Here is a 25,873-nt window from a genome sequence, read left to right on the forward strand (position 1 = left end):
ATATATATATATATATATATATATATATATATATATATATATATATATATATATATATATATATATATATATATATATATATATATATATATATATATATATATATATATATATATATATATATATATATATATATATATATATATATATATATATATATATATATATATATATATATATATATATATATATATATATATATATATATATATATATATATATATATTTATATAATGAAAAGAGAAATCACCAATGCAACAGCACAAACACAAAAAAAAGAAAAAAAAAAGAAAAAAGAGAGAGACAGAAGGAGAAAAGGAAGACTGTTTTCCTAAATTAGTGATTAATATAGACCAGCACTTGAATGAGGCCTTAACCCTACTCATCCATACAATCACATAGGTCAAACAGCATAGCCACACACAATCAACCATAAAGAATAATCCATGGACAGGCAGTCATGGACAGGCAGTATATATATATATATATATATATATATATATATATATATATATATATATATATATATATATATATATATATATATTATATATATATATATATATATATTGCACTTCCAATTTTCCAGATATTTTCTTTTTAAAAATTATGCATCAAATCCATTTGTTTATGTTTTCGCAACCCAATCTTCCTTGATACACCATGTAATTTTCCGCCACTTTGCTACACTATTATTAGCCCTCTAGTACCCCTTCATCATTCCTAGGACATATTTTGGATATTTTCCTGTTAAACACCTTGTATTAAATGCATTGGTCCATGTTTTTCCTAGTCAACCGTCCCTGATACACCATCTCAATTCACGCTACCGTGTAACACTATGAATGGCCTTCTGGCACCCTCTTAAAATCCCTCAGACATTTTCTAGATAATTTTTGTTATATATCATGCATTAAACTCATTGGTTCATGTATCTGCAAGCCACTCTCCTCCAGCTTGAAACGCCATGTCATTTCACACCACCGTGTTGCACTATGACTAGCCCTCTGGAACCTTCTAGTACGCTCCCATCATTCCTAAGACATTTTCCAGGTATTTTATTTTTTTAAAATCATACATCAAATCCTTTAATTCATGTTTTTGCTCTTCAGCCCTCCGTGATACACCATGTCAATTCACAGCACCGTGTCACACTATGACTGACCCTCTGGCACCCCCTCATAATCCCTCAGACATTTTCTGGATATTTTCGTGTTAAATATCATTCATTAGTTCCATTGGTTCATGTTTTTGAAGCCAACCCTTCGTGATACACCATGTAAATTCACATTGCTGTGTCAAACTATGACTGTGCCCCGGCACCCTCTAACCCTCAGTCATCATGGCTAAGACATTTTCCTGTTAAAACCGATGCATTAGATCCAATGGTTCATGTTTTCGCATGCTAACCCTCCGTGACATATCATGTCGATTCACCCCCCCCCCCTCTAGCACCTTCTGGCACACCCTTCTTATCATTTCTAAGACATTTTATAGATATTTTCAAGATGAAATCATGCATTAAGTTTGGTTCAAGTTTCCGCAACTGAACACTCTATGATGCACTAGGTAAATTCACGTCATTATAGCACATTATCACTGCCTTGTTTAACACCCTCTGACGTCCCCTCATCATTCATAAGATATTTTGCAGACATTTTCTTGTTAAAAAAAGCGTTTAAATCCAATCCTTCTTTTTTTTAGTCCCTCAACGTGATGCATCATGTCAATTCACACCACCGTGTCACACTATTACTGACCCTCTGGAACCCTCTGACACCACCTCATCATTCCTAAGACACTTTCCATATATCTTCTTGTTAAAAATCATGTTTTAACTCCAATGCTCTATGTTTTTGCAAGCCATTCCAAACGAGATTCACCATGACGATTCACATCACCATACCACACTATGAGTGGCTTTCTGGCACCCTCTGACACCTCCACATAATTTCTAAGACATTTTCCTGATATTTTCTTGTTAAAAATTATGCATTAAATCCTTGGTTTACGTTTCAGCATTCAAACCCCCGAACGTAATACCCCCATGACAATTCATGTGACTGTGTCAAACTACAAATGGCACACGACACCAACTGGCACACATGATAACACCTAAGGGATTTTGAAATATTTTACTATAAAAATATCTGTTTACACTAGAATCGATAATTTAAACTTAATGAAAAACCCCTAATAGTGTTTCTTCTGATGACACCTGACAATTCACGTCAACATGGTAATATCGGACAGACCTGTGGCATCCCTGTGATACACATTATCCCACTAAGGGTTTTTCAACCTCCTACCCGCAAAAAACAGCTTTGAAAACTAAACAAGATCATTGTATTTATTTGAACAAGGGAAACCTACCATTTCATTATTAGATTACGATGTTTCTTGACATTTGTTCCCCCTTCTCCTTATTTTCCAGTGATTTCAATATATTTCACTAATGCAATTTAAGAATTTTGTTTCCCAGGTACATTGGTATACTCGTTCAAGATTTGCCTCTAATATAAGTGTTAAATTCTATGCAGTGAAGAGGAAAAGAAAGACTTTTGATCATGTATGAAGGTGTACTACATTTTAGTCATAATAATGCTCTCACTGTTATTAGATCTCTGATAGCCAATTCAAGTTCCAACAGAGTAAAAGACTTCATTACTAAGAAATGCGCAACGAAAAACCCGCAATATTATCTGATAAGACTCTCTAAAGCATCACTCAACTAATGGGTGAACTTCACTTGTGACCAAATCCCAATAATCGATTTTCCCTCTACATGTCAGTTATTGCAGCGATATGGGACAAGCAATTCATTTTAAATCTTCTAGTATGTGCAAATAGGGGACTTTCTTTGCGTGGAATGGGTTTACTTGTAGAATGTATTAACCGAATCAAAAATGTTATAAAGACTTTTATAGTCCAACTGGTTAGCGCTCCATTCCATTGATTGGGAATACCTTTCCTGATTTGGACAAAAACCTTTAGTTGATAAATGTTCCCTGAGAAAAAAAGAAGAAAAATACATTGAAGAAAATGAAGTCTCTTAAAGTATTATGTAAAATTCCACTTGTACATCCTCATTACGTAACACCCACGTGTGCGCTGCCATGACATCATTCTCAATAAATATACCAAGTCACGCAAGATTACCTCACCCCCTACAAATCTATCAAGTCACGCAAGATTCCGACACATCTCATGTGTGCACAGTTATCCCATATAACCCACGTTTGTGCCCCCCGTAGTTACAACTGGGACTTCTCTCCCTCTGACTAACGGATTCTAAAAGTCCCATTATGTAACACTCCAAAACCTATTACCTAATAACCAAAGTAAACCCCCCTATTGTGTAACAGGCACCTACATCTCTTTGATAACATTCCCTTATTACAGTATACTTATTAAATAAGTATACTAAACAGCTACAGATGCGCTATAGTAATGCGCAGGTTCGCATAATGTGTGTAGAGGGACTACTAGCTCCAATAGTTTACCCTCTATAGGTATTGTCAGTACCAGAGTGTTGTCGCTACTGTTATATGCTCTTTGGACTATTATAGCAAAATGCCTATCTAATAATTTCTATCGAATTTGTTTCGGGAAAAGAGGACGTCAGGGAGATTGGGGGGGGGGTGTAGTTATTCTTCATCACTTTGAATCTTAAAAGGGAACCGGAAACATACATTTTCAAGCCACCTTTCGAGTTCATTCAACCATACATTCCATATAAACCTTATATGCTCTCGGGACATAGCTTACAACCTTTACCCCCAGACTCTGGATGTTGTTTCAACCCAGAAAACTTTGTTATATGATCTTCGGACTATTTTCGAACAAATGACTATTTCAAAATTTCTATCAGATTTATTTGGGGAAAATACGAGGGGGGGTGTAGCTTCCCTCCGATTACTTTGACTTTAAAAAGAGCACTACAACTTCTGATTTTCAATCCAGTGTTCCCCTCCAAATTTTATACGACCACCCTTTCCATATGTTCATTATATACCTTCGGGGCATAGCTTAAAATTCTTGCCCTGAGGGCTATGGGGGGTGTGGTGGTGGTCATCTTCAAAAACATATATTCCGGGTCTTTCAACTATGATGAATGAAATGGTTATCACAAAATTTTTATTGGATGTGTTTGGGGAAATGATGGGCGCTGGTGGAGGGGGGGGGTATGGTCATCCTCTAATCACTTTCGACTATTACAAAGAGTACTAGCTGTTTCAGTTTCCAACTGAATGAACCCTTTTTAAAAATTTTACAATGACTCCTTCTCTACGAAGTATCATGGTCTAATATTAAAAAATACATTTTGCTCATATTGCTCTTTACTTTGGCACTGCTACTAGGCTGTGAACTTTACTGGCAAGAAATATTGATATGCTAGTTTTAAGAAAAAAATTATGTAGCTGATTTTGAGGCAGGGCCTCGGCATTCGGCAAAATGCGGGAAGATGTTTTAGATAAATACACAGTTATTCATTTAAAGGGATATTTATTTCTTATTCTTTTGTTTGAAGTCACGAAGGGTCAAATAAGCAATAACAAAAAATTCTAATAAAAAGAAAGTCTGGCGTGAATTCAATTCCTCCTTCCTGTTAATGCCTCAAAGAATCATCCATTTTATAAGATTTATTTTCTTCTAGAACTAGTTGTTTTTCTCACTATTGCTTCCCATTTAACCTCAAATTTCATTAACAATTCGATGTATTTGTTATGATATTGGTCGTCAAATGTCATCTAACCACAGATCTCGCTCGTGCTTCATTTTCGTGCTGCCTCAGACTTCCCTTCATGCTTTTTACTTTAACTGTTCGGATTCATCCAAAATCATGTGTTCTGAAATATTTAAATTTGGCATAATCTTCACTTCATTCTTTAGTTTCAAGTAATGGGTGGCAAATCAGCAATTTCCTTTGAATTAAGGAATTCTGTCAGGAATTCAGTTCCTCCTTCCTGCTTAACATGCTCCTTATTCGATCAGAATTTTCTGAAATTTCTAATCTCTCTAATAAATAATTATCGTGATTTTCTTTAGTTTTAAGTCACATTTTCGTTTGTAATTAATTGTGATTTGTTGCTGTTTCTTGTTCCGTGTTTTTCCTATTTCCCATCTTAACATCTATAGATATTTTGGCAAATGGATGGCATGCGTTTCAAATTTCAGCTCAATAATCTTATAGAAAAGTTAGTTAATTTCAAAGACACTCCAAAAACCTGAAATTTTATTTTTCTTTTCTTTTTAGGTTTTACAAAACTGTACTACGAGCATTTAATTTCCTCTGTTTGTATTTATTTGATATTCTCTTTCGTGCTGACCTGTTCCTGTTGATATTTCTTTTCGCAATTGTTATACATCAGTAACTAAAAACTGGGAAAATCAAAGATCAATAATAGAATAATAGTAGTGAAAGATCAATAATAATAATAATAGACATAACAGAAACGATGCAGATTTAACATAAAAGTGAACAAAGTTCAAGATGAGGAAAAGTCAAAGACAAATTATACATAATAGAAATATGTCGATTGAACATAAAAATGAGGTAATTCTTCTTTTACAAATTTTAAGATGAGGGAGGGGTAATGTTGTAACCTTATCATCCTTTTCATACTCATCTTTGTCTTAATATTCGTGATATTCGGAAAACCTGAAGTCGTTGGCAATGCATTCCCTTAAGAATTTTTTTTTAATTCCAGAAGAGATAGAAAAAGTTAAAAGTAAACTGTAAGATCCCCCCTCCTTGCTCCTGTTTTGTGTTTCTTTAAAAAAATAGTTTGACAACATGATTTAATTGTGTAAAATGGAGAATCTGATAGATAAAATTGAATTATTGAAAGAACCAAATAGGATAATTCTGTCTTAAAAAATTATTACCCTTCTCACTGGAATGACCCCTCGCTGCTGTGTGTCTATCATATTCCATGTATTTTGAAAGTTCCTTATGTCAGCATAGGATAACAGTGCATCTTCTTCGTTTGAATAGAACAGCGAAAAGTTTTCCATGATAATGGCTAAAAAATTGTAAAATAAGCAAACTGGGAACTTTTAAGTGAATAATGCTTCATAATACGAAGTTAAAGGAATAATACAGGATTTCCATTTGCCCAAGAATATCCCTTGTTAGTAGTGAGGCCTATATTCGTCTAAAATGAGCCATAGCTGCTAATCCTTTCTAAAGATGATGAAGAAGTTTAATGGTGACCCCCTGGGGGCAAAGTGCAAATGCATGTTACGTAATAGGGAATGTTATATAAGAGATACAGGGGTCAATTACGGAATTTGGAGTGTTTTTCTTAGTGTTTGAAACCAGTGAAGGCCAGGGCTTGTTTATTTCAGGATTTCATTGCTTGTTACGTAATAGGGTTTGTTTAGTAATGCAAATGTTTTCTTTGATTACTTAAGAAACCCGCAAGGGCCAGAAAAAACCTTCAGGGCCCATTGTGGGGGACTTTTAAGACGCCCGGCCCTAGCGAGCAATTACACGGCCTCTAGCAACCTTTTCTATCGGTGGGCCCTAACCTAACCGGGGGGACCCAGCCTGATCTAGCAACTTTTGCCATCGGGGAGGGGGGGGGGGCATTAGTAACCAATTTAACCGGAGGCCCAAACAACCAATTTAACTAAGCCCTCTAGCATCCACTTTTACCAGGGCTCTAGTAACCGATTCAAAGGACTACCTAACCTAACCACAGAGGCTCTAGTATCCAATTTCATCGGGGCCCTAGCTAGCCATTTCACCTGGTCTTAGCAAGAAATTCAACCATGGGGCCCTCGCGATCAATTCCAACAAGAGACCCTAGCATTCAATTCCAACGGGGCCCTAGCATCCAGTTTCATCGATCCCTCTAGCAAACAATTATAACGGGGGGGGGGGGGTCCGGAGGGGGGGTCCTCTAGTCAAGTAGGGAACCCCCAGTTGTAACTGAAAACGACGCAATCTTGCGTGACTTGGTAGATTTATTGGGAGTGATGTAATCTCGCATGACTTGCTTCTTTAGGACTTATGAGGGAATTCTCACTTGTAACTGAGAAGGATTCACACATGGGGTGTTAAGTAATGACGATACAAGAGTGGGTGTTACGTAATACTTTAAGAGATTTTTTTTCTTTTAATACAGTGCTCTTTTTTTTTCTCAGGGAGCCTTCTAAAATCTAAAATTTTCGCCCAATTTAGGATTCGAAAGAGATTTTCTCTAAATGGAATCGAGCGCTACACAGCTGGATTGTGAAAGCTTTTCTAATATTATTATTTGGATGACACTTTCTACATTATAAACAATGCCACGCAAGGAGAATCCTCTGTCTCGCTTACTAGAACGATTATATGAATTGTTGCTTTCCCATAAGGCTGCAAATATTGATATGCAAGAGAGAAAATCGATTACTACAAATTAGTTATTTGATATGCACCTGCATGTTAAGTAATCCTTTAGATGGTATTATCAGATAATATTGGGCATTGTTCTTAGCGCATTTTTTAGCAATAGAGTCTTTTACTATATTGGAACTTGAATTTGCTATCAGAAATGAAATAAAAGCGTCACAAACGATATAAAACCATGAAATCACAGAAAAAGCAGTTAAAACTCAACAAACGAGAAAACAAAACGCGAATAAGCAAAAAGAACCATGAATTAAAGAAAGGTAGGAACTCTAGCAAGTAATTCTAGGGGTAGGGTTTTTATTAGAAGTAAACTTAAGCCATATTAAGAGACATTCCTGAGAGGTTTTATTAAAAATGCTACGTGTCTTTGAGCCAAGAATATGCATATTCACGCCGTCATGACAATATGGGTCTGACCCATTGTAGATAGCATGCTAGGGGGGAAGGTTGTAATTAGAGGTAAATGTAAGCCGTATTAAAAAATATTTCTGAGAGGTTTTAATGAAAATGCATTGTTTCTATTGCTCTATTAGACGCACCTGCAATAAAAGAGACAGATTTTTGCAGTTCATTATTTGCAAGAGGCTATAATGAAAATAACATGTTTCTTTGAGCCAAGCCTATGCTTATTCCTGCCAATGTGACACTATTTGGCTGGTCCACCCTAGCAAGCAATTCTAGAGGGTTGAAGGTTCTTGTTAGAGATAAATATAAGCCATATTAAGAAATATATCTGAGAAGTCTTAATTAAAATGCCTCGTTTCATTGAATTGGTGTTAGGCAATCTGCCGAAAAAATTCTTTTAGCCCCTCCTACCTGAACTTCAGCTGTAGAACATCTTAGTTTAAGGAATTCACGGCATCTTGGCAAAAATGGATGGCACACGGAACTTCTTGGCACCCTTCATCAATTCAAAGGCATTTCTTTTGATATTTTAACTGCAAAGGTGTGTTTTAAATCCATTTATTACACACACCAATTTTTAACAAGAAAATACCTTGCAATGCCTTAGGAATGACTAGGGGTTCCAGAGGGTCCGTGTGCTATCCATAGTCTGGCGCACTGGGGTGAATTAGCATCATATATCACGTGTGGCTTGCGAAAGTATTATCTAATGGATTTAAAGCATATTTTTTTATCACGAAAATACCTGAATAATCCTCTTAGGAATTTTTAGGGCTGCCAGAGGGTGTTGGGTGCCATCCATAGTTCTGGACGGTTGCGTTAATTGCCAGGGGGTATCACCTTGGGGTCGATTGTTAAAACAGAAATCAATAGATTTAAAGCATAACTTTATCATTACAGTATTTGGAAAAAATCCTCTGGAATGTTGAACAGTGCCAAAGGGTACTATGTGCCATCCATAGTTTGCTGCGGTGACGTGAATTGCTTAGAATAACATGTTCTACAGCTTAAAGTTAACATGGGAGGTGTAAAAAGAACTTCTTAGGAGAGGGGAAGCTGAATTCTAACACCCAGTCAAAAAAACGAGGTATTTTCATTAATTCTTCTCATATATATCTCTTCTTATGGCTTAAATTTACCTCTGGAATTACTCTGGAATTACCCCTGTAATTGCCTTCTAAAGTAGGCCAGCCACATATTGTCACGGTGGCTTGAATATGCATAGTTTTGGCTCAAAGAAACGTGTCATTTTCATTAGAACTTCTCAGAAATAACCAAATGCAAAAATGTGTCTCTTTGTTCTTGCAGGTGCGTCTAATAGAGTAATAGAAGCGATAAATTTTCATTAAAAATCACAGAAATACGTCTCGACATGGCTTTAATTTACCCCTAGTAACAACCATCCCCCTCTGGAATTGCTTGATAGGGTGGGCCAGTAACGTAAGCTCACGGTTGCGTGAATAAGCATAGTTTTTGATCCAAGAAACAGGTTGTTTTAATTAAAACATCTCAAAAATAGCCGATGGCTTAAATTTACCTCTAACAACAACTCTTCCCTGGAATTACTTTCTAGGGTTCCAACCTTTCTTTAGTTCATGATTCTTTTTGCTTTTATTTTATCCTGTATAAACTTTTCACGTTTTGTTGTGCCGTTTGTTGAGTTTTAACTGCTTTTTCAGTGATTTCATGATTTTATAAGGTTTGCGACACTTTTATTTCATCTTTGATTGCAAATTCAAGTTTCAATAGAGTAAAAGACTCTATTATTGGAAAACATGCTAAGAACCGCCCCCCCCCCAATATTGTCTAATAATACCCTCTAAAGCATTACTTAACATGCAGGTGCATGTCAAATGTATCCAATTTTTAGTAATCAATTTTCTACCCTGCATGTCAATTATTGCAGCAATATAGGAACACGCAGTCCATTTAATCATTCTAGTAAGCGAGACATAAGATTTTCCTTGCGTTGAATAGTTTATAACGTAGAAAGTATTACCCGAATAATGATAATAGAAAAGTTTTCATAGTCCAGCTGTCTAGTACTCCCTTCCTTTGAGCGGAAATTTATTTTGAAACCTAATGTGGACAAAAATTTTAGATCATAAAGGTTCTATGAGAAAAAGAAAAGAAAAATGCATTGAAAGAAAAATTTCTTAAGGTATTACGTAGCATCCACGTGTGCATCGTCATTACGCAATACCACATGTGTGTCTCCTCCCCAGTTACAAGCGAGAATTCCCAAATCGGCTCTGAAGAAACAAGTAATGCGAGGTTACATTATTCCCAGTAAATCTACGCAGTCCCGCAAGATTGCGTCATTCTAATTTACAACGAGGGTTCCCCACTTTACTTGGTGGACCCCTCCCCCCGTTGGATTTGGTTGCTAGGGACTCCGTGAAATTGGATGAGAGGGCCGTGGTTTAATGGGATGTTAGGACCCGGTTGGAATTGACTGCTGGACCCCCGTTTGAATTGGCTGGTAGGGCTCCTGTTGGAATTGACTGATAGGACCCCCCGTAGGATTTGATCGCTAGAGTCCCCGGTGAAATTGCTTGTTAGGGCCTCCGGATGAAATTAAATGCTAGGGCATCGGTGGTTAGGTTAAGGGGCCCATTGGAATTTGTTTCTATGGCCCCATTTGAAGTGGATTCTAGGGCCCCTGTGGAATTGGGTGCTAGGAGCTTGGTGAAATTGCTTGCTAAGATACCCGTTGGGATTAAGTGCTAGGCTCACCCGTTAGAATTGGTTGCTAGGGCCCCCGGTTGAATTGGTTTTTAGGCTTCCCCGATGGAAAATGTTTCTAGGTTAGGGCCTCCGGTTAGGTAGGCGCCTGCCCACTGATGGAGAGGGTTGCTAGGGGGCCAGTGGAATCGCTCGCCAGGGCTTATCGTCATAAAGGCCCCCTACTAACAGGCCCTTAACGTTTATTCCTGGCCCTCGTGAGGTTTTCAAGTAATCAATGAAAACATTTGCATAATTAAACAAACCCTATTACGTAACAAGCAAAGAAACCCTGGATTAAACAAGTTCTGGCCCTCGCAGGTTTTTTAAAAATCCAAAGAAAAAACACTCCCAATTACATAATTAACAACTTTATCTTTTGGAGAACATTCTCTATTACTTAGCAAGTACATGTACTTTGCCCTGACGGATTGCCGTTAAATTTCTTCATCATCTTTAATCATAAAAGGAAGAAAGGAGTAGCGGCTATGAATCATAAACGAACAGAGGCCTCACTACTCTTATCTAATCATCTGAAAGTCAATAACGTAGAGGAATTACGCGTTAATAGCAAGGATACTTTTGGTCAAAACCTTTATAGTGTTTTAAGCCTTTTGAGAGGTTTCGGATTGAAAATATTAATTTATGTCCTTTAAAGCAGCTTAGATTGTAACTGTTTTGGCTCTGAGCATAAGGTTTGAGGAAGGATGTTTGGGCTAAAATTCCAGTAGTTCTTGGTTTTAACAGACTTCTTGAAACTAGGTTTTCAGACCCTGTTACTATCTGGAATAAATTAGTTTTTGTTTTGACAAATTCGTAGCAATTTACAGGAAAATCGTTGATTCTTGATTTAATTTTTAACCCATCGTAGTGGCAAAATATAAAAATTATAAAACTATAAAATATAAAAATATTAAAACTATAAAAAATTTGATCTGCCGGCTCTAATTGGATAAAAGGACATTTTCGCTGAAGACTGTCAGCCTACCCCATGTAAGGCTTGGTAAAGGAATCCTTAATGAGAGCCGGGTGCCACAGAACATTACATTCAAGGGAGGTTTTCTTATAGCAAGAGAAGGAAGGCAGAATGCTGCTTTTAACCGGCTTTCTTACCCTTCTCTGCATAGAAGATGAATTTTTGAAAGATCTAACGTTCAAAGCTCCAGCCTTCAGAAATTTAAATTTCTTCTACGTTCTACACAAGCAATGCTATAACTATGGACTGTTTGAAGAAGACATAGACATGGCCCCGGTCTTAAGTTTTACAATCAAGATAAATATATGAATCAATAAGCTCAAGATTGCTACTTACACTCTGTCTTCCACTCTGTCACTCTTTTATGACTTTTTTTTTGCACCGTTTTGGTTCCTTTCATGTTGTCGTAGGCGTCGTACGTATTTTGTTGTGTGGACGATAATCGGTAGGATGAAAGATGATAAATTTTGCGTTTTACACCTATTAGCTTGGCTGTCCTCCGCAACAGCCTAGCATCTACGTAAAAACTGAATTTGGAGTTAAGAATGAACCTCCCCTAGCATCAATACAGTGATCTGTCGGTCACGACAGATCACTTCCTTGACTCGTTAGCCGGCCACAACTTTATATCTACTTCACTTTCTAAGATACAAACCAACATCTACAGGTGTAAAAACAGCTTTCATTGATTTTCCATAGCCGAAACCTAGTACACATATTACTGGGATGACAAAACCTAGTATACACGCCAAATAAAAAATGGGTGGCGGGCACGAAAAAAACCACGAGACCTATTTATGAAATTCTGTTATGTTCCAATTTCTAACGTCCCAAAAAAAAAACCCGGTATTTCGTAATTATTTTAAAGCTTTAGTATCGCATATACTAGCTAATGACAGAGGATACCTAAGCTTTATCGAAATCTAAAGAATAAAATTTAAACTAAAAAGTAAAGTAGTAAAAGAAAAATAAAAAAATTTATACTTTTATCCGAAATTGAATTAAAAAAGAAAAGCATTCCTGTTAAAAGAAAAATTTTGATTTTTGGATTGAAAATCGTCGGACATGAGAAAAAAAGCATTGGGCAGTGATGACAGTTCAACAAATATTTCAGGGTGACTTTTTGCACCATGGTTGCCCCAGGTTTTTCATTTTGGTCTTTAGAAGATTTCTTTTTTCCTATTAACAGGAGAGCAAAATCATTTTGATTTTTTGTTGCATTTTAACTATATAGCTAAAGGTAATAAGAAGTTTCATATATTTTCATTTTTGCGCCACGATTTTCACAAACAACTTGAGCTTATGAGCGTTGACTGGTCTTTGCTGAATTGGAAGCAGATTAAGAAATTATGGGTAAGGCTTAGTTCAGACAGGCGACTTTACAATAAGCGCAATTTCATAACATAAAGGACTCTGCGATAGTCTTCTCTGAATCTTTGGTTTATTTGAAAAAAAAAACTGGTTTCTGCTACCATTTTAAAAGCAATAGCACAGCAAAAAAGGCAAAAAGTTTCTTCGGAATACTTGAATGAAGAAATGTTTAATATAAGTTTAACAGGTTAATAATATGGGCCTGGCAGGTTTTTTCTTATAACTTGTTTTAATCTGCTACAATCTCTAAGCAATAATAATTTCCTTCCTACATAATCTTTCGAAGTTAATTGTGTAAAATGTGCTTTCTTTTTAAGGGCGTTATCAACCTAAAGTTCCATCGTGAATCTGTCAAGCAAAAGCTCCACAGAGTTACTAGTGAGAACTTGAAGCATATACACACGATTTTTTCAGGGAAAGGGGGCATCAATAGAACAACAAGAGCTAAGAGCTCATATGGTACTTGTGACGAGGCGAGAAGAGCTAAGAGCCAAGAGATCATATGGTATGAGCTCTAACAAAATTCTATGAATCAATAGATTGATTTAAAAAGGAAAATAAGAAGCTTAATGCCGATCAGGATTTAAAATAAGAGCTCTGAGTCACGATGTCCTTCTAAATATCAAAATTCATTAAGATCCGATCACCCACTCGTAAATTATTAATACCTAATTTTTTCTAAATTTTCCTCTCCCTTTAGCCCCCCAGATTGTCGAATCTGGGAAAACGACTTTATCAAGTCAAATTGTGCAGCTCCCTGACACGCCTACCAATTTTCATCGTCCTAGCACGTCCAGAAGCACCAAACTCGCCAAATCACTGAACCCCTCCTCCCAACTCCCCCAAAGAGAGCGAATCCAGTATGATTCTGTCAATCACGTATCAAGGACATTTGCTTATTCTATCCACCAAGCTTCATCCCGATTCCTCCACTCCAAGTGTTTTTCCAACATTTCCCCCACCAACTCCCCCCAATGTCAAAAGATCTGCTCGGGATTTGAAATAAGAGCTCTGAGACATGCAATCCTTCTAAAAATCAAATTTCATTAAGATCCGATCATCTGTTCGTAAGATGAAAATACCCCAATTTTCACGTTTTCCAAAAATTCCAGTTTCCCCCTCCAACTCCCCCCAATGTCACAGGATCTGGTCGGAATTTAAAATTAGAACTTTAAAGCACAATATCCTTCTAAATATCAAATTTCTTTAAAATCTGGTAACCCTTTTGTAAGTTACAAATACCTCAATTTTCAAAATTACCCCCCCCCCCCCAATTCCACCAAAGAGAGCAGATCCGGTTTGGTTATGCCAGTCACGTATCTTAGACAGGTTTCTATTCTTCCCATCCAGTTTCATCCTGGTCTCACCGCTTTAAGTATTTTCTAAGATTTCCGGCCCCCAACTGCCCCCCCCCCCAATTACGCTTGATCCGGTTAAGAATTAAAATAAGAAATCTGAGTTACGAGGTCCTTCTAAATACGAAGTTTCATGAAGATCCGATCACTCCTTCATAAGTTAAAAATACGTCATTTTCTTATTTTTCAGAATTAACCCCCCCCCCCCCCCAATAGAGCAGATCCGTTCCAATTATCTAAATCACGTATGTAAGACTTCTGATTATTTTCCCCAACAAGTTTATCCCGATCCCTCCAATCTAAGCGTTTTCCGTGATTTTAGGTTCCCCCACCCCAAACTTCCCCCAAATGTCACCAGATCCGGTCAGGATTTAAAATAATTGCTTTGAGACACGATATCCTTCTAAATATCAAATTTCATGAGATCCGATCACCCATTTGTAAGTTAAAAATACCTTATTTTTCAGAATTAACCCCTCCCAATTACCCCAAAGAGAGCGGATCCGTTACGTTTATGTCAATCATGTATCCAAGACTTGTACTTATTTTTCCCACCAAGTTTCATCCCGATCCCTCCACTCTAAGTGTTTTCCAAGTTTTAGGTTTCCCCCTCCCAACTCCCACCCCCCCCCCAATGTCACCAGATCCGGTCGGGTTCAAGAGCTCTGAGCCACAATATCCTTCTAAATATCAAATTTCATTGAGATCCGATCACTTGTTCGGAAGTTAAAAGTACCTCATTTTTTCAAATTTTTCAGAAATACCCCCCCCCCCCAACTATCCCAAAGAGAGCGGATCCGTTCCGTTTATGTCAATCATGTATCTAGGACTTGTGTTTATTTTTCCCACCAAGTTTTATCCCGATCCCTTCACTCTAAGTGTTTTCCAAGTTTTAGGTTTCCCCCTCCAACTCCCCCCCAATGTCACCAGATCCGGTCAAGCCTTAAAATAAGAGCTCTAAGACACAACAACCTTCTAAACATCAAATTTCATTGAGATCCGATCACCCGTTTGTTAGTTAAAAATACCTCATTTTTCCTAATTTTTCAGAATTACCCCCCCCCCCCCAACTACCCCAAAGACAGCGGATTCGCTCCGATTATGTCAATCATGTATCTGGGACTTGTGCTTATTTTTCCCATTAAGTTTCATCCCGATCCCTCCACTGTAAGTGTTTTCCAAGATTTTAGGTTTCCTCCCTCCAACTCCCCCCAATGTCATCAGATCCGGTCGATATTTAAAATAAGAGCTCTGTGACACAATATCATTCGAAACATCAAATTTTCATTAAGATCCCGTCACCCGCTCATAAGTTAAAAATACTTCATGTTTTCTATTTTTTACGAATTAACCGGGCCCCCACTCCCCCCCCCTAGATGGTCAAATTGGGAAAACGACTATTTCTAATTTAAGCTGGTCATGTCCCTGATACGCCTGCCAAATTTCATCGTCCTAGCTTACCTGGAAGTGCCTAAAGTAGCAAAACCGGGACCGACAGACCCACAGAACTGGCGATTGCTATATGTCACTTGGTTAATACCAAGTGCCATAAAAATTAGTGGAGAGGGAATAACAAAAGACAAGCTTATTCGATAACTGTAACAAGAATTACCCAGAAATACAAAATAGTATTACCCAAAATTATCCAAAGTACAAAATGTAAAATTGCCCGAAATACAAAATAGGATTATGGCATGATGGGCTCCGTGTCACCCACCTCCCAGTATATACCCTTAACTAGCCTGGATGTTTTTGTAGCTTTCAAAAAGTGCTCTTCTGTAACAATTGAAAATTAATTTCAGTCTCGGTATAGTAAATTACCCAAAAGCTATTCTAGATAAATTTTGGATGTTCACTTACCTACAAGGAGGTTAAGCACAATATATGTGATAATGACATAAAAGGAACAAAAGAACATCATTGCTGCTCTAAAATTGCCACAGTCGGTCTCCCAGGAATTTCCACCAGGGGTGCAAAATGGTGGCGAAATCATACAGTCATGCATAATTTTGTACCAGTCTTCTCCAGTAACAATGCGAAAGAGCATTATGATCCCACGAGAAGTTGTCGAAAAATTAGCTTGTCTGCAAATAAAACACCAAATTAATGGTGCCACAGAGATATAATGGTGCAGATTTAAATTAATAAATCAGATAAAGCATGAACACAAATCAGAAAAAAAACTGATTCTGCTTATCTTGATTACAGTAACGCTGGAAGTCACAAGCAGGAATGTATTACTTCGGGGTGATATCTCTGAAACTGTAAGGGCTAAAATAGAATTGTTCTAAGTTTTTAAAGCCACGAATTATCTAAAAATGCTTGTTTGTATTTCGAGCTTTTTCGTGCCAAATTTGCTGTTCCCTTCTCCAGTAAGAAGACAACCATAGGCACAAATTCACCACCCTAGGTGGTATCTTAAAGATTCTGAGATTTCATAAGAAATATTTGATATTTTGGAATCAACTAACCATCTCAAAATTTCTGTCCGGTGCAATTTTGGCCTTATTCGGGTCAAATTAGTTGTTCCTTTTCTAAAAACAAGGCTAATGTTTAAGAAAGCTACTACAAAAACAGACAAGAATTAAAATTTTACTCGAACGAGCTTTCTCCTGATTCTGCAAGCACTGATTCTATGAGTGACAACTAGAGAAAACCAAATTATGGAAAACTGAGTTATAATAGCTGAATCAGTAGATGGCGTTCGTAACTTTTCTTTGAAAAACTTTCGCATGGACCTGAGGAACTTTGCTGAGAACTTTTGCTTCCAGACTTTTGCCCTTTCCGTTTTGCCAGTAATAGTCTTTGCACGACTAATCGGGCATATGTGATGGTAATCTTGGCAATGTATTTTACGATGTATTTTAAATTTAAATCTTCCTTAAATCAGTCTTATGCACCTTTTATAAATTCTTTAATTAAAAAAAAAAGGACAGAGGTAAGTATTACATTAACGTAGCTTAATATTTAAGAGTATCATAGCTAAACGATGAAAATAGGATTAGAAATCAGAACAGCTTCATTAATTTATTGAATGATATCAACTTAAACTAGAATATTTAAGCTGAAAACAGGAAGTCTTTCCTGTACTTGTTTTTGGAGGTAAGAATGCTAAAACATTTTCTCAAATACCCATTTTAACTTCTACACCGATTTCTAAAACATATTGTCTTAGAAGCAATAGTATACAGTTAGGTTTCCATTGGGTGGTTCTTCGACAAGAAACGAAATAAAGTAGTTAGTGAGAGGATATTTCTTGAAAACAAGTTCTTCTGGGATTTCATTGGTTGATTGGATTTCCGTTTTATTTGTAAAAAGTGAAACCAACCTTGCCATTTTTTAGTGCTACGAAAATACGTATCTGGAAGTTGCCAAGATGCAATTTCATTTTTTCAGGGGCTAAATATTCTTTTGAAGTGAAGTTCGAAATTATTTTTTATTTTATTTTAAAAGTGTTCGAACTTCATAATTTAACAAAAAATATTAGGTGTAGATCGGCAGTACTTAAAAATCGCCAAATCTGTAGCTGTTGTGGTGTTAACACATAAGCATTGTTATTTCTATATAGTCTAAACATACTTCATAACTCATATTTCAAGAAATGTAGGCCATATTCCATGTAAAGAGGGTATCTCTCATTTTATTTGATAGTAAAATTAAAATTATTAAGCTTTTGCGAGAACAGCATTTGTTCAAGGATTCAAATAGGAAAAAACAGTAAAATCATAGTAAGTAATGACAAAACCTGGATTAATATTTATATCTATAGTAGCTTAAAGATTTATCCACAAAGTGAGCTGAGATGAATCAGAAAGAAAAGTTTCCGATTAACTAATAAATCTTGTCCCGATAGAGAAAAATATAAAGACAAAAAATGGAGTCCTGTTGTGGCGCAGTGGGACTGATCTCTGCTTTGTAATACAGGACCCGCCGTTTCGAAATCAGCTGCAGCAACTTGCTGAAGGGCTTTAAATTTGGTTCGGGTGATGAGATTATGCAAAGGTATCTCCATACTCATCTAAACTATAAGAAGAAGAAGAAAAAGTGAATGTCCTTTAGGGGACCAGAGAATCACATCTCATCTTGGTGATACGCGACCCAGAATCTGAGCTCAGCTGCCGCAACACGCTACAGGACTCTAAATTTGATCTCGATGATGAAGTTATGCGGAAGCGCCTTCCGTACTAATCCAAAGTAGAAGAAGAAGAGGAAAAAAGTGAAATACTGAGAAGAGCTACTAGATCTTACTAGATTTCAGTGTTTGAATTATCTATTGCAGATGGTAGTTCTTGCCCACTGGCATCAGTGAAGATCCGGTTTCGAAACGGGTTGAATTCCAATATTAGTAAAACGTTTCTGTGATTGGGTATATATACAATTTTATTGGCGTTAAAAGATATCTGTTAAGTCGGCATTCATACTAAATTTAGTATCTCATTACAACAATCATTTTCGTAGAAAAATTTATAATGAGAATGAATTTGGGTTATTTTGTAAGATTAGATGATAGAAAATGGATACAAATTTGCCTTTTTTTTTTTCACTGATTTTTTCTCAAGTTAGCCCCTTTCTCCCACCCTCTTAAAAATCCCTGTACATATATCTAAATAGAAAGCTATGCTTATGATCTGTATCTCAATGTGTCCTACGCTTTATCATATATATCATCTAATTTGCCTACTTTTTCTGTTTTTCTTCTCGACTCTTTGATGAAGCTGGATGAAAAACACTATTGCCAACAGTTACAAACGTCAAATTGAGAAAAGTTTTTATAAGAGCAGATTCTTACCTTCCAATACTTTCCCCATACTTTACGCTACCAAAAAGTATATTACCAGCTAAGGCATAAGTGAGGATAAGCAGGAACATCCCCATGATGATGAAAAAGGACTTGTAAACTGACACGACAACTGTAAGCATCAGCATTCGAAGAGTTGCATGTTTTCCCGTTATGGTGAAAAATCGTAGGATGATGACGATGAATCCAAAAGAGTGTGAAAAATCATTCTAAAAGTGTTAGTCATAAGATAGTACATCACTCACTTTATTTCATATTAGGTTTTTTTTTCAAAAAACAGAAAAAAGTAAAGAGCGAGGTTAAAAAAAAAAAAAAAAAAAAACAGGGGTAAAAATAAGAGGAAATTCCACGCCTTACACTATATGTTTTGTGTTCCTCTATGTTTTTTTTCCCTTGACATAAGAAGTGAATTTGGCTTTATTAGAGCTTGTGATAGTCTTTAAAAACAATAAACACAATCTTATTTTATTTTAGCCCCATATATCAAATGTTTGAGGAAAGAGAAGACATGTTTTCAGGGTTGACATTCAGTATTTCTAACTGAATCCCCAATTATTTTAAAAATTTGTAGAGATGCCAGTTTTTCTCAATTCCCCTTCATAAAAAATGGTTTTCCGACAAAATTTGGAATAGGGTAAATAATTGTTAGGGTAAATAGGGTAAAAAAATAGGGTAAATAATTGTTTTTCTCTCAGGATGTTATTCAATATTTAATAAAATCCAAATAGCAAGCGAAGGAAAAGATGGAAAGAGCTCAATGCTATAGCACCTAATACACAAGATAATTGTATTATTTTCCCCTGTAACATGCCTAAAAAATTAAGCGGTTTATTAATATAACAATATTTGACTATGAATTTAGTCACTACTCCCGATGATTTGTTTGAAAAAGGAAGTCTTAGAAAAGAATGTTCGAAGTTTAAGTTCTTATGCAAAGAAGTCTACCCAAAAAATGTAGGTACATGTTTATAATTCCAGTGCCTGTAAAAAGGTAGCATTTTGACAATAGCTATGTTTCCTTTGCCCTAGGCTACAGAATTTCTTTAATGTCATGAAGAAAGTCTAGCGCCTCTAGTCAGTCTCGACAGAAATGAATTCATTAGCATTTATTATACAGAATACAGAAAGTTCATTTTAAAAACTTTAAACGTGCAAGACTAACCATCAACTAGTTTAAATGCTATTCATGGTTTAAATTTTACGTTTATCCGATGCAAAATATTAATATGGGTTTAAAAACAGACATGATAACAAGAATGGCTACTATCTTGTAGCACATAGATATAATAAATATTTTCTAGAGTCATTACTACTATAATGGTTCTAGTGGGTAGTTTTAGATACTAGTTTGTAAGGATGTATTGTGGATTTTTTCTTAATGAGGGGCGGGAGGAGGTATTTTTCTGCGGGAGGGGTAAAAAGACGTTACAAAACGCATCGGAGACTTGTTTGTATGTATTTTTTTACTGTTATACAAACCAAACAAAAATTACGAGGGGGGTAAATACCAGTCCCTCCCTACTCATTTGGCTGAAAATGCGCACATAAAGCAGTAAGCTATGTGAAGCATGTCGTTTCATCCCCTTTCTTGAGCGATAGTGAAAGAAAGGATAAGATTACTACGTTATGTTTTACGGAAGAACAGTGATAGATTGACGAAAATCAGATTTTTCTGGCCTCCCTTTTTCCTCCATCCCTATAAAAAAAAGGATACGGCGTTAGACTTTATAGTCCTTACCGGCGGTGCTGATCTCCGTTTCTTGGCCCTTCAGCCAGGAAGTGCAATGGGGGCTGGGGGCCAGCCATCCTGTGCTTTCGCACACCCTTCCTGTTTACCTTCCCCAGATTTCTCCAGGTACCCATTTAGGGCTGGGTCGACTCTGGCTAAGCTTACAGAGTCACGCCACTGACCCCCGTCCCAAACTGAAGATATTGGGTACACTGGGATTCCACCCCTATAGGTAGACAAAATAGTTTGTGACCAAACCCGCTATGTGGTCAAATTATCGTCAATTTATTCAATAGGCACAGTCAAACTAAATAATACAATAGGACGGAGATTAGACTTTGTAAGGCTTACTGATAATTACAACTCCATACTGCTTGAACACAACTCAACCCACATAAAGAAAATAACTTTGTTAAAAGTTATTTTAAAGAAAAATAACTTTGTTACTTGATCATTTTTTTTTCAATAAACACCAATGCCTTAGACTGAAATGGTGGAGATGTACAGTTTAATTTCACGACTCTTCCTTTATATAGTAGCATGTTTAGCCAACCTTCTTCAAACTCGACAAATAGTATAAATTTCAAATAATAACAGCGAAAACTAGAAGTTGTATGTTTTGATTTTTTATCTTGGGTGCTTCGGTAAGGTCAAAGGCTTGCATGATTGTAAAACAATAGTATAATCAGTAATTGAACACTGAAAAAGATAATCTGACCTAGTCTAATAGATCTTTAATTTATTTATTTACTATGAAAATCATTAACAAGGATATTACCCTATAATAAACATTAATTTCAAAAACCAAAGAGCTTGTTGCTGCCAAAACTAAATTCTTTAGTTGAAAAGCCAATTTGACAAAGTGAAAGTCAAACTACCATAAAATAGTTTCCACATTCACACACAAGGATAAACTTAGAAAGTTTTTTTTTCGTCATTTAATTTCAACCTTCAAATAAACCAGTAAATCCCTTCAAATAAACCAGTAAATCCTCCCTTTCATTTTTTTTTGCTTTTTGCTTGATACATTTAGCCAAATGGGGCTTATACTGATTGAGTCTGTATATAGATTATATAAACACAAGAAGAATTGCAGAAAGGACTTCCTCCTAGATTTGGTCAAAAGGCCCAACAGAAAGCCTGAGAATTCGAGGATAATTATTCTAAACGAAAAGTAAGGAAAAAAGTATGAAGATTAAAATATAACAAGTTCAAAATGGGGATGAAACCTTTTAATCGACAATGAAACAAATATAAAATTTTAACTGAATATTTCAGACGCATATAGAGTCTCCATCATCAGCAGTAAAACTACCGCTGATGATTTACTGCTAGTTTTACTGCTAGACTGCTAGTCTTACTGCTGATGATGTACATTTGTTTGATGTATATTTGTTTCACTGTCGATTAAATGGTTTCATCCTTATTTTGAACTTTTATATTTTCACCATGGAAAGGCAGTGTACACAGCTGCATCAGCCTCATGTGACTTGATGCTGGAATACGTTTCAGTAATAGCAGTGCACTTACCGAGATGGTGAAGTTGGTAACAATCCAGACTACTCCCAGTACCGTAACAAAACAGTCGTACTGATTTCGACGAGATTGCCAGTATCCACGTGGGGTAAATGCTGCAATTTTTACCACCACTTCGAAAACGAAAACACAACTGAAAATCGAACTGACCATGGCCAAATGAATTGTATAGTCTTCTTCAGCCCGCCACTAGAAGGCGATAAAAAGGGTATGTAGTTTTTACTATATACCAGTTTCTATTTGACTCCTTGAATTTTAAATTTCTGCAAAAGCTATGTAGCATTGTTATTGAATGTTTCTTCTAAAATTTGGAGGTATGTTTTTTTATAACGATAGAAGGAACCTTTTTGTACAGGTTTTGCTGAGAGCCATCATGTACTTTTTATGAGTTTAGACAATTAATGTTTTTTCGGAGGGACATGTATGGTTCTTTGGGAGACAGTTAAAAAAGCAACTCCCTTGGTCTCTGGACACTTGAGATATGTTGATATGACTGACATTTTGAAAATTTAAATTCTTCATAGAAAAACCTACACATTTTTCAGAAAATTTGCGTGGAAAAATATTATCATGAAAACTCCTGGTCATTTGAGGGAAACGAAATATTTTAAAGTCAAAGCACGATTAAAAACGAAAAAATTTTATTTAGTTCCATATGCTTTCAATCTTTAACAGGAGATTTTTTGTGAATAAATTTTTTTTAACTAAACCTACTGTATCTGTCATTTAATATTTAAATCTTAAAACTAAAGAGACTTCTCCCATGTCTCCATGAAAGGTGCGAAGGCACACTGGAGCCACTTGGAAATACAATTTATCGATAATCATCTCATTTCCTAGAATTTTACTCCAATGCAACAAGGGTAATTCAACTGTGGAAAAAACCAACAAAGTGCGTCACTTACAAGCTTTTAAAACTCTACTATCACACGATACGCTAAGCAGAGAAAGAATAGGATAAAAAAAGAGTAAGAGAACTGTACTAAAAAGAGAAAACAAGCAAGTTTCTTTGACTTTGGAGAAGAAGGTTATAACTCTTGAATTAAAAGTGTTTAGGGTTGATGGCTAAACCGCTGTACTTTCTTTTTTTCTTTAATATCTAGATGGCTTCAAAGGAACACAGCGTCATAATTTTTCATCCATTTTTGTCAAGAAAACTTGGCTGCTTTAATCATGAAATTATTCTATTGTCTTTAGAACACTAACATACTAAAAAAAAGTTTTATGATGAAGTATTGGCATGGTTAAATCTTGCAAAAGAGACTTTTAGGTACTTAAGGGTAGTTTTAGGACTTTCCTGGAGCTTGTTCCAGTTTTAGAACTTTTGAGGGCTTAAGGAATCTATTAGCATCTTTGTAATGTGTGAATGTCTCTCACCCAAATTACTGCTTTCATTAAGTAAATAAAAGCCATTCATTGCTGTTTCAAAAATTGTGAGTTTCCAAACTCAGTGGAGACCAACTGATGTAAGTTGTAGTTTATCTATGAATTAATTTTCTTTCTTTGGTCGTTCAAAAAAGCAAATTCTGCTAACGCTCTGAGTTTTTAAAGTTACTTTTACAGCTGAGACAGGTTTTTCATTTCTGGAACGGTTTGCTGTTTTCAGGAACGAACGGGCTGCTCTTTTCATAAACGGGTTGATCTTTTGTTACCATTCATTTCCAGGAACGATGTCTGAAAAGGACTTTTAGCTAGGAATACTTCAAGGTGATTCGCTTTAGTTCTGACATAACATAGCTATGTGACTTGACAAAATTTACGAAGTAAAAACTTTGATTATAGATTATAGCTAGGCTTGGTTTTAATTATGTTACTCACAGAGACACTAAGAAGAGCACTATTCAATAGAACCATCAAGGCCATGAAACGCTTGAACATAATATGCTGTGTGACATCATAAGCAACAGCCCTCCATGACTGGCTGTCAGGGCGTGGTGGCAGGTGTAATGGCTGGGCAATTTTTAGTCTCTTCTTAAGGTCACACCTGAAAAAACATAAGATAATCATGCCAAGCAACATGATGTAATAAGGATTTTATTGCAAGTATACTAAAAAATAACTACAATTATATCGATCTACCCTGGCTATTTCTTAAAAGTATTATCAAGGTAACTAGGTTGATTTTCTAATCTAGATTTTGATTTATTTTGCACACAAAAACGTACTTTAGAATACATACTTAACGGCTAACTTCCGCCACTGAAGTAAGTACCTCTGATAGGAGACCCCCCCCTCATTTCCTAAATATAGACATCCTCAACCTTTTACTCGAATCAGTTTAGAGAGCAATCCCAGGTTATAAAAGGCTCATCATTGTAAAATAGTTGTAGTAATATGAGTAAATATCAACAATAAAACATGAATAATAAACATTAATCTACATGAGGAACAAGCTATAGCATTAAATATAATTTGTTTACCATCTCCTTTGATCCACTGTCAACAGAGCTGTTCCTTTGTTTTCAGAATAATTGGCGATGACAACGCCAACAAACAGCGTCAACCCGATCATGCAGCCAAGAAACACAAAAATATGAATATAGATGGCGTGGAGCTAGAACAAAATTTTAGATAAATATCTAGAGACAATTAAATTAAAAAGATTATAAACCTATAAAAAATGAAATTGTAAATTTAAGCCATATACAAACTAATTTAAACCAAAACAACAGAACGTTCAAAACAACGAGGTCCCTTGATTGAGCAGTAGGGACTGAGCTAAGGTAGTAGCGTGAGGAATTGATATCTGACCTCAAACATTAGACAGATATTTTTGGAAAAATTTGAAGAAGATTTTGAAGGTTCAGAAGCAGTGACGGTTATGGCCTCTCTTGCAAGGCCTCTCTTGGCCTCTATCTGACCTCAAACATTAGACAGATATTTTTGGAAAATTTGAAGAAGATTTTGAAGGTTCAGAAGCTGTGACGGTTATGGCCTCTCCTGCACCCGTGGCAAAATCTTGAATAGCCTCCCCCCTGTCTCCCGAAAAAATTCGGGCGAAATTTTATCTAAATTTTCGTGTATACACCAAATTTTCCATTTATTTAAATCTGACTTTTCTTGCTCTAGCATCTGCAAAATTATTACTTTTCTCGTCCCAGTTTATTACTTCTAATTCTTCGTGTTCGATACGAAACGCTAAATCATTTAACTTACAACTTCGAGTTAATGACGAGGCTAAGAGATTTAGTCATTCCTGGCTCATAGTCGGTCTGAAGAACGTAAATATTAATTTAAGTTTACTAAAAGACCCTTAATTACTGGCCGCTGACAATACAACCGATAATAATATTTGATAAACAACTCTTATGTTTGCAAAGACCCCTTAATCTCTGTGTTGCAAAATTGATTCTAAGAACATCAAAATCAATTAAATTCGGTCTACTAACTCTCATTTTCAAGGAATATGAAGATATGGATAAAATTTCCTTACGACATTTTCCGAGCCTAACCAAGGATGACCTACTTTTTTTTTAGACCTAGACGGTTGGCCGAAAAGGATAATTTTTGTCAATTTGCCATCCTTCATCTGCAGAGCGTGCCCTAGCCATCTCAAACTCGTTCTCATTATAGCCCTAGA

General features: G+C 36.1%; 1 protein-coding gene across 1 annotated transcript in view; it reads right to left on the reverse strand.

Moving 5' to 3' along the window:
• LOC136026959 (sodium leak channel NALCN-like) overlaps positions 1-25,873 on the reverse strand; it is a gene marked incomplete in the record, with an annotated part of 157,093 nt that overhangs the window by 28,628 nt on the left and 102,592 nt on the right. Inside the window, 6 exon segments of the mRNA XM_065703817.1 lie at positions 5,890-6,026; positions 16,091-16,314; positions 19,020-19,237; positions 22,288-22,482; positions 24,112-24,277; positions 24,714-24,847. Of these exon segments, the coding sequence (XP_065559889.1) occupies positions 5,890-6,026; positions 16,091-16,314; positions 19,020-19,237; positions 22,288-22,482; positions 24,112-24,277; positions 24,714-24,847 (1,074 nt within the window).

This window comes from Artemia franciscana, chromosome 5 (genome assembly GCF_032884065.1).
Source record: "Artemia franciscana chromosome 5, ASM3288406v1, whole genome shotgun sequence".
NCBI classification, from domain to species: Eukaryota; Metazoa; Arthropoda; class Branchiopoda; order Anostraca; family Artemiidae; genus Artemia; species Artemia franciscana.